The sequence below is a fragment of the Medicago sativa genome, chromosome 8 (genome assembly GCF_051527215.1).
Source record: "Medicago sativa cultivar Bolivia chromosome 8, Bolivia_mono, whole genome shotgun sequence".
Lineage (NCBI taxonomy): Eukaryota > Viridiplantae > Streptophyta > Magnoliopsida > Fabales > Fabaceae > Medicago > Medicago sativa.
The window spans coordinates 94,199,359-94,209,422 of NC_140756.1; the positions used below are offsets into that span (position 1 = coordinate 94,199,359).

Genomic DNA, 10,064 nt, shown 5'->3' on the forward strand with positions numbered 1-10,064 from the left:
TCTGAATAATCATCAAATATGAAATGATTCAGAAACGATATCAAAATAGGAGATGCATTAAATTAAATATTCTTACTATAGAAAAGGTCAGAAATAAGGGAAAGCTGAGTTATTGGTTGTACGTGATTTAAAAATTCTACCGACTTTGTCTAGTCTATACTGATATTTCTTTCAACATCAATCATTAGACCTTTATTGGTTCATATTATATATATATGAGCTAGGATCCATTGACACCAGGTGTCAACGGATTTGTTGACACCACATCTCAGCCGTCCATTTTTATAAATCAAAGGTTTATAATTGTTTACTAAATCAACTCACGTAGGCCTTTTTCACTGTAACGCACACTCTTATTTTCTTTTTGTTCCTTTTCAATCTTGCTGAACAAAGTATACAGAACAACAAAATGTCGTCTCACATATCTTGGCTACTTCCTTATCCATACCCAAACAAAGAAAACAACTCTTGATTTCTGTACACCGAATATCGGAGACGATTCGATTTAATTTACATAGTTTTTCATTTTACCAAACCCATAATTTTTTATTTTATATATATGCAATTTCTCTTTCTTACCTAAAATTGCACAAATTGAAGCAAATCAATAGATAACGTCCATCGGTATCCTAACTTCATCCAATTGTTATTTATTTCATAAATCTAATCAAAAAAATTGAGGAATTAATCTTCGAGGATCCATTTGAAGAATTAGCGTAGAGGGTTTTAATTCATATCCACCACTAATTGAACAGTGGGTTTTAATTTCGATAGGAGCAACACATAATATAGATGAAGCATTTGTGAAGGTGTGCAAGGGGAGAAGAGATGAACGAAAACTGCAGATAGCAGATGGCGTACGTATAACTTGAGAATGAAGACGACGAAGGTGTGGTTCAGTGCATCACGCATAGGTACAAGGCTAAGTGAATTACTAGGAGCTATTGGATCAAATGAAATCAAGGGATGTGATTTGGTGTCAATATAAAGTTTGACACCTGATGTCAATGGATCCTATATATATATGAGTTAGGATCCGTTGACACCAGGTGTCAACGAATTCGTTGACACCAAATCTCAACCGTCTATCTCATTTAATCAAAAGGCTCATATTTAATTCACATCTCTATATGGTGAGTATCTTTTGCCTCAATCAATACTATTATTTTTTCCAATTATTGAAAACAAGATCCCAGGGACAATTTATTACTCATACCTTCTTTTGGAGTAAAGAATCATACGGGTCTTTCCAATTTATTCCTGGGATACTCCTCCTTATTTTCTTCCGCTACCACACACTCTCTTGGTTTATTACTCATATCGGTTCCATGGACAAATTTATTCCATATTAACGAAGTGGCAAATGGAGAGGAAGGTATTGAATCCAAAATTGACAATTGAGTTCTTGAAATTTTATTCCAATTTCATAATTATCCCTAGGTAATAGAATTCCCAAATTCTTGAAAAAAAAATAGAATTCCCAAATTCAAACCCTAAAATATATTGAGATGGAGAAGAAGACATAATTTTTATTTGGAATATTGATCGATTGTAGAGAGGGGAATCTGAACAACAACAATAAAAAAGAGGAGAGAGATACAAAGATCACTTAAGGAAATGGTGTGATGCCGAAATATGGTAAGCAAAGATTCAAAGAAGTAATGATCATGTAGGATTTCAATTAAATAAATATGAGTCTTTTGATTAAATGAGATAGACGGTTGAGATTTGGTGTCAACAAATTCGTTGACACCTGGTGTCAACGGATCCTAACTCTCTCTCTCTATATATATATATATATATATATTATTTGTTCTTTTAAGGTATTTTTCACGTCCACTATATTTTCTCTCAAAAATTACTAGACAATTTAATGAATTATATGGGAAAGATCTTAAATTTATAAATACTACTTTTTTTTTGGTGTTGGTCGGGGTTTGAACCCTGGACCTTGCATATATTATGCCTTGTCCACACCAACTGAGCTAATTCTTTTAAAAAAAAAAGTGCTGCTGACAAATGTAATTTTTTTTAGGGATACTACTAACAAATGTTAATTTTTTTGAGATACTACTGAGGCGCAGTAAGTTAATTGCATTGTTTATAATCGCAAGATCACTTGGCAACACTTAGTTCGAGAACAAACTTACAAACAAACGTAGTTGGTAAGGAGTTTAGCTCATTTGATAAGGACAATGCATAATAGATGCAAAGTTCGGGTTTAAACCCCTATCACTACCAATAAAAAAAAAATTTACAAACAAACGAAAATATCATGAAATATCCAAAAAAATGTGATTAAAAAAATTATTGTTGCATAAAACTAATATAATTTTCCCTCCTATTTATTTTACCATGAAGAAAACATCCCCCTAAGAAAGTGGTTTCATTCAAATGGATATCCATCCAAATTCTGAAACATGGTTCCATCCATCCGCTCTTGAACTCTATCAGAAAGTGCCAAGTCCAATTCCTTAAGCGTTTGATGTGCTCCAACGAGAGAATAGCCAATATACCTTAAAACATTGGGTAGAGTAGGATCGGGTCTTGAGAGCTCCACAACTGTAACATGTTTGTCTTGAGGTATACCAGCCTTCAATTTTGCTATAGCAATAGCACGAGATAGCCCACCAATAGCATCAACCAAACCAAGAGATAGTGCATCTTTACCGGTCCAAACCCTCCCCTTTGCAACCTCTTCCATCTCATCTATAGTCATTGATCTGGAAAGAGCCGCATTATCTCGAAATTGTTTATAAATATATATGTTGTGCTCTCTTAGCAAATAGCTCTGCTTCATCGGGCCTAAAAGAACGCTGATCAACATCATTAAGCTCGGAATATTTACCCTTGGATATAACTTCTTTGTTGAGACCAATCTTCTCGTAAAGTTTCTCAAAGTTAAATTTTCTTGAGACCACTCCAATTGAACCAGTTAAGGTAAGATTTTCTGCAACAATAACTCCTGCTCCCATTGCCATGTGGTATCCTCCACTTGCTGCCATATCAGACATTGAAGCAATGACTGGTTTTGTGGCAGCGAGACGCTTGATTTCTCTCCACATTAAATCAGAAGCAAGAGCATCACCTCCTGGACTGTTAATTCGGATAATAACAGCCTTGAATTTTTTTGACAGTCTGACCTTACGGATCTTCTTAATGAAGTTCTCTGCAATGATATTACTACCTATGGACCCTGAGGCTCGAATGATGGCTATTAGTTCTTTAGCCTTTGATATTCCAACAGTCCATTTTCTAATTCGAGAGTATTTGCTGAAATGAACGAAAGAAAATTCACTCACCCCAAGTCTCTTCATCAAGTGACTAATAACCTCGTCGTAATAGCGTACCTTTGATATGAAACCCTCTTCTTCCAGTCTATTTGCTTGATAGACACCTTCATTTATGAAATTGTCAATATCTTCTATTTTCTTTCCTCTTGCAGAAGATACTTTATCGAGCCAATTTGAATAGATATTATCCAACAATGCAGTCAGCATCTCACGATGTTCTTTAGACATGGTTTTACGGATGAGTGTATCTCCTGCTCTTTTATATTTGCCAATTCTTTCAACTTGTGGTTCAATTCCAAGATTGTCATAAATACCTTTGTAAAATGTGGCTTGAAGAGTGAATCCAAACAAAGAAACATAAGCACTTGGAGGGGCATAAATTTCTTCACATACACAAGCAATATAATATTCTTTAACTCCAATTCAAGTGACATAAGCCACAACAAGTTTACCCGATTTTCTGAAATTTAAGATTTGCCTTCGAATTTCATGGAGTTTAGCCCAACCACAATTTAAAGTATCAATATGAAGATATACGGCAGAAATACGAGGATCATAAGCTGCTTTCAACATATTATCGCAAAATTGAGGCAGAGAAAACTTGGAATCGGATAATATGCTCTTAGGCTGATCATATATCATACCTTTTAAAGTGATTTTCAAGACACTGCCGTGTTCAACACGTTCCCATGGTAATGCTATTATTGTCTTGAGCTTAACGAGAAATTTTTTGAAGCCGGTATGGGGCACGAAATTGAAGTCACCAGTGGGATAAACATCATCAATGCCTTGTTTTAGATTAGACTTGGAAAATGATGAGTAAGATTGAAAGGGTTTGGGATAATCAGGGTTTCTCTGCTAATGACCTTTTTATAACTAGAAGAAAAGAAAAAAATAAAGTAAAGGCTTAATAGCAGTTTTCGCCCACTAACTTTTATAAAGTTGCGATTTTGGCCCATAAGGAAAAAAAAACTACAAAACCGCCCCCTAAGTTTTGCACTGTAGCAATGTTGGCCCAACAAAAAAAACACATGGCACCTCACTTAGGGTGCCACGTCAGCGTAAACTGAGTCAAAATTGGCCTTGGAGCCAAAGCTGCCACAGATGCAAAACTTAGGGGGCCAAAATCGCAACTTTGGGAAAGTTAGGGGGCTAAAACTGCCATTAAGCCTAAAGTAAAACACTTGGACTATCTTTATCTAATTATGAAAACAAAAATGCTATTCACAAGGAGAGGAATGGATCCCGAACAAAAATACGCCAATAAAAAGCAGTTTTTGAGCGGAAATCATGGGAGGTGGGGGAGAAAATGATGGAAATCTTAAAACAGAGTGGATGGGTGGCATACATGCCACATGTGTCTTGAAACATTCGGGATACTGTTTTTCGATTTAAATATCATTTTCCTTATGAAAATTATTAATACTAGCTTCTAATTATTATAGTACTTCTTAAAAAAAATTATTATTGTACTTTCCTCAATTTTTTTTTATTATTATAGTACTTTTTGTGGTGATCGAGGTTTGAACATGAATCTTGCATATACTATGCAGTTAATTATTATACTTCATTCTAATCATTTGACACCAACATATTTTTTTATCCCTTTTGGGTCTTTTATAACAAAAAAATCGTTCACAATTTCCCTCTCAATGAATTTGGTGATTTAGAAACCGAAATTAAGAACTTATTAAGTAGTAATCCCAACTATGTAGTATCGTTTGTTAGGAGGCAAGCAAATAGGGTAGTTCATAGTATTGCTAGAGCTGCCTTATCCCATCTTTGCCCCCATATTTTTCATGAGGTACCTCATACTTTGTACCCCCTGATTATTAATGATATGAAATAAATTTGCTTTGGTTAAAAAAAAAATCGTTATTAGATGAGAGAGAGAATATAACTGTCAAAAGATTTAGGGCTCGATTGTTACGGATTAGAATAAAAGTAATTTTGACATTGAATAATTTAGAGATTATTTTTTATAGATTCTGAGCCCGTTTGTTATAGCTTTTTTTTTAGGAAAAAATCACTTTTTTAAGAAAATAATCACTTTTAAGAATATTGCATCCGTTTGTTACAAATTTTTAAAAAAAATCAGAATCTAAAAAAAAATCTAAAAACAGCTTCAAATGAGAAGCTGTTGAGAGCAGCTTCTCAAAAAATAGATTTTTTTAGAAGAGAGAAGAAATATGGATCTAAAGATTGAACTAATTTTGTAACAAAAAAATCGCTTTTATATAGCTGTATCCAAACAAACTAAATTATTTTTAAAAAAAGAGTGATTTTTACACCCCTAAACAAACGCAAAATAGATTCTGATTTTTCAAAAAATCTCTAAAAAATAATCTCTAAATTATTTTATGTCAAAATCACTTTTATTTTAATCTGTAACAAACGGACCCTAAATCATATTTTCTCTCTTCTCTAAAAAAAAATATATTTTTTGAGAAGCTGCTCTTAACAGCTTCTCATTTGAAGTTGTTTTAGATTTTTTTTAGATTCTGATTTTTTTAAAAAGTTGTAACAAACAGATGCAACATTCTTAAAAGTGATTATTTTGTTAAAAAAAAGTGATTATTTTCTTAAAAAACCTATAACAAACGGGCTCTAAATTATTTTTTAAAAAAAGTGATTTTTATCGTGGTAAACAAACGCAAAATAAATTCTGATTTTTTTTATAGAATCTATAAAAATATAATCTCTAAATTATTCAATGTCAAAGGGCCCGTTTGTTACGGATAAAGTGATTTTCACATAAAATAATTTAGAGATTATATTTTAGAGATTTTATGAAAAATCAGAATATATTTTGCGTTTGTTTACCACGATAAAAATCACTTTTTTAAAACAAATAATTTAATTTGTTTGGATACAACTATATAAAAGAGATTTTTTGTTAGAAAATTAGTTCAATCTTTTAAATCATATTTTCTCTCTCCTCTAAAAAAATCTATTTTTTGAGAAGCTGCTCTTAACAACTTCTCATTTGAAGCTGTTTTTAGATTTTTTTTAGATTCTGATTTTTTTCAAAAGCTGTAACAAACGGATGGAAAACTTTTAAAAGTGATTATTTTTTTTAAAAAAAGTGATTTTTTTTCCTGAAAAAAGCTATAACAAATGGGCTCAAAATCACTTTTATTCTAACCCGTAACAAACGGGTCCTAAATGTCAAAAGATTGAACTAGTTTTGTAACAAAAAATCCCTTTTATATAGATGTATCCAAACAAACTAAATTATTTATTTAAAAAAAGTTATTTTTACGACGATAAACAAACACAAAATAAATTCTGATTTTTTTATTTGTTGGGTTTTTTTGCCTAGGCTTGTTTGTTTAAAAAAACTAATGTGAAATATTTTATTTTACCTAAATCAAGGGTTTTAGTAATCTTACGCTTGGATCGGTCCATAGGTTAAGTTGTGTATTAATTATTAATGTGTTTTGTTCTATAACTTCGATTTTAATTTGACTTGCTTTTTTATATTTGAAGTATGTCTACATATATTTTATTTTGACAGTGAAACCTCGTATATTAAGCAACTAAATCAGCTGCAGCCAACAAAGCAGGGACAACATTCCTCAGTATGCAATATTGCATACACCCTCCGGTTACTATTATAAGCAAAAAACAACATTTTGGATTCATTCATTTAATGATGTATGTGGTCTATAATAAAGACCAAATACATCATTAAATGAATGAATCTAAAATGTTGTTTTTTGCTTATAATAGTGACCGGAGGGTGTATATTATTAATTAATGTACACACCGACCATCTCTTGTATTATATGATACAATGACTCACTGAACCATATGTTGGGCTAATGCTTTTGAATGTTTCCTAAGATAATATAACGTGACAGCTTAAACATGCTTCTAAGTTCTAAGCTCTAATAACAGTAGGAGACCCTGAAAAAACTCACTTACGTAAACTCTGTATCACATTGAAAGTGAAAAAGTTATTTCTATAATTGAAAATGTTACTAGAAATAGAAACCACCAACTATATCCTATTTGAGATCCACCAGTTGAACGTGTAGCTTTATCTGTAATTCCAACGATAAAACGACAGTCGCCGACTGAAGGGTCTCTGGAAGTAACCATACCAAGTCCATCAAAATTGCAGCTTCTTGAGTCTTGCATTTTTAGTTGATAGTAACTGTTAAAAGCATATGATATATTACCTTTGTCCCCAATTCCATTGCATGAACCTCCATAATCAAGAGTTGTACAATCTGCAACACTGCATGCAGTTCTCATATAGTTTGCCACATTATTAATACTCAAACCACTTGACTTAGAACTTACCACACACCATTTAGACGGAAGATACTGAACATTCTTTGCGTTCTTCAATTCCTTGTTTCCAAGGCCAAGGTTTAATGGATACTTAGCTTTTCCATCAAAGTAAAATATCCCCCAATGTCTTTCAAAACTACCTGGAAGAATACTCTTTGCTCCTTCATCAAGAAGGCTGAACAGATAGATATCCATAGGAGGAGCATTAGGCCTCAAAGGTGTCCCCTTGTTACCAAGAACATGGTTGATAAGACCTTGATTGAAAACTTTAGCTGCAGTGATGTTTGCACCAATTGCTCCATCTGAAGGCCAACCAATTTCTCCAATAACTATAGGAATTTGACCATATCCAATTTTACTGAGTGCTGCGACTAAAGTGTCATAGTTTCCATCAAATGCATTGCTATAAATATTTGAACCATCTGTGACAGGATGAGTAGTTCCCTCAAAGAACGCATAGTCTTGTGGGAAATCAGTATCGTCGTAGAGGCTGAGGAAAGGGTAGATATTAACAATAAATGGGGAACCGTTTGAGTTGAGGAACTGAACTAGCTGAGTCATGATTTGGGTTAGATCAGGACGGAATATCCCTTGTGAAGGAATTGAGGATTCATAGACATCTGCATTGCATGGAACAACTAGTTTTATTGAACTAGCCAGCTTTGCCTTCTCTAAGGATTGTTGTAGGTTGAGTACTGCAGGCATGACCAGGTTCTGAAATTGACCGTTATAACTTTTAAGAAATGGTTCATTTCCAACAGCAACATACCTGTAATTTAAAAAGACCTCTAAGGTTTAAAGACTTGTAGAAAATCAACTTGTACATACTTCCAGAAACTCTAGTTATTTAAGTATTAAGGCACAATAACAACATCCAAAAAATAAAATGCAAAAGGCATCTGAGTTATTCACACCAAGACTTAAAATAATTGACAAGAATATTTAATTATCCAATTAAAAGCCCAAGTAGTCATATATATGGCCTAGTAAATTTGTTAGTTCAAATTACATATAGAATGCAAAAGAGTTCAGTTGGTGCAGTACTTGGTATGACACTATTCATCAGCATGATAACGGAGTACAGCAGGATAGACGTCAAAAGCTTTGTCGAACTAACACTTTTGATTGAAGGCATATGATACACCTAGTTGTATTCAGTTATTCCAGTTTCTCAAATTATTATCAATGTCGATGTGTCATTGCCGTCTCCGGTGTCCATGTTAAGGGTTTCATAGATCAGACATGGACCAAAAAGACATGAAATTTCGAGCTTCCACTAAACATAACAAAAATTAGATTCTTGGTTATAGAGATACTATCCAGTAATAATCAGAAGATCAGCTAAAGCCAGAGTTCAAAAGGAAAAGTTCCTTCACATGAATACTTGATATTTTACTTAAAACATGAAAACAATGTTCTTCAAGCTAACTCAATAAATATCCTTATTATTTGTTGTAAAAGATGTCGAAATTTAAACTTTCAGAACAGTTGCAGGTTATTCAAAATCGTTCAGATGTATGGAAACTAGGCTTATAGTTATTGGTTTTGAAAGAGGATCGAATAAAAAGATAGAAGAATAATACAGTGATAACGTACAAATAAAGTTAGATGACATGTTACTAACCTGATATCAGCACCACCTTTCCCGGTGTAAGCAGAGACGTTCTGGCGAATCCACAAATCAGAAGCAGAAGGGGAGGAACTCAAAAGAAACAACATCTCATTGGGAATCCCAACCATCACCTGAATTCCACTTCCCATGAGTGCCTTAAGAACATCAGCCTCTGCTTCAAACAGTTTCACTTTTGTGATTTTGTTGTCTATTAAGAGATCAACCACAGTCGAAGGCTTCAATTTGCGGAATGAAACCGTGCCCCAGTTTACTCCTATGGCTGATTCTGTCAATACAGGAATCCAGCATAAACCCAACATCATTATTAATGTCAAAATACTAGCCATACCAAACCTGTTGCAAGGCTCTGTCATTATTCTGCCACTGAAAATCTTAAACCTCTTTTTTTGGTTCGGAATTAACAAAACAAACACTCACTTATCACATCACTCAGATTCTATGGCACATGCAAACGTTGTCTTTCTTACTGTTGCCTTCAATTCAAGACAGTTCAACATCCTTTTGATATGTGGTTATACATTTTGGAAATATATATTCGGTCTAATTTTAATTGTCACTTTACCATTTTTTTTTCTTTCTTTGTCTCAAAATAATTATCCTTTTAGAATATCAAAGCACATTTTTTTTTGACGTTCTTATTTATTGAATTTCATTCTACTTTACCACGGTGTTTTAATAAATTATATTAATTTGATTATTAAAATCAACCAAACTAATAGTTTTCTTAAAAAACACACAATCTTGTTCATACAATTGTTATGTCAATTTACCCGGAAAGCATAAACCAATAAAACCATGATATTTGTATTTGTGTTGTTTTGGTTAACGATTTGGAGACG

General features: G+C 33.1%; 1 protein-coding gene and 1 pseudogene across 1 annotated transcript; both read right to left on the bottom strand.

Moving 5' to 3' along the window:
- Positions 1 to 2,203: 2,203 nt before the first annotated feature.
- Positions 2,204 to 4,650, bottom strand: LOC146903583 (serine protease SPPA, chloroplastic pseudogene; annotated as a pseudogene).
- Positions 4,651 to 7,121: 2,471 nt separating this feature from the next.
- On the bottom strand, positions 7,122 to 9,728 carry LOC146903584 (glucan endo-1,3-beta-glucosidase 5-like). Its single transcript, XM_085737833.1, has 2 exons — positions 9,217 to 9,728; positions 7,122 to 8,361 (listed from the first exon to the last, which is right to left on the bottom strand). Exons 1-2 carry the CDS (start codon positions 9,576 to 9,578, stop codon positions 7,233 to 7,235), a joined length of 1,491 nt encoding a protein of 496 aa, XP_085593959.1. The 5' UTR covers positions 9,579 to 9,728; the 3' UTR covers positions 7,122 to 7,232.
- Positions 9,729 to 10,064: the final 336 nt, after the last annotated feature.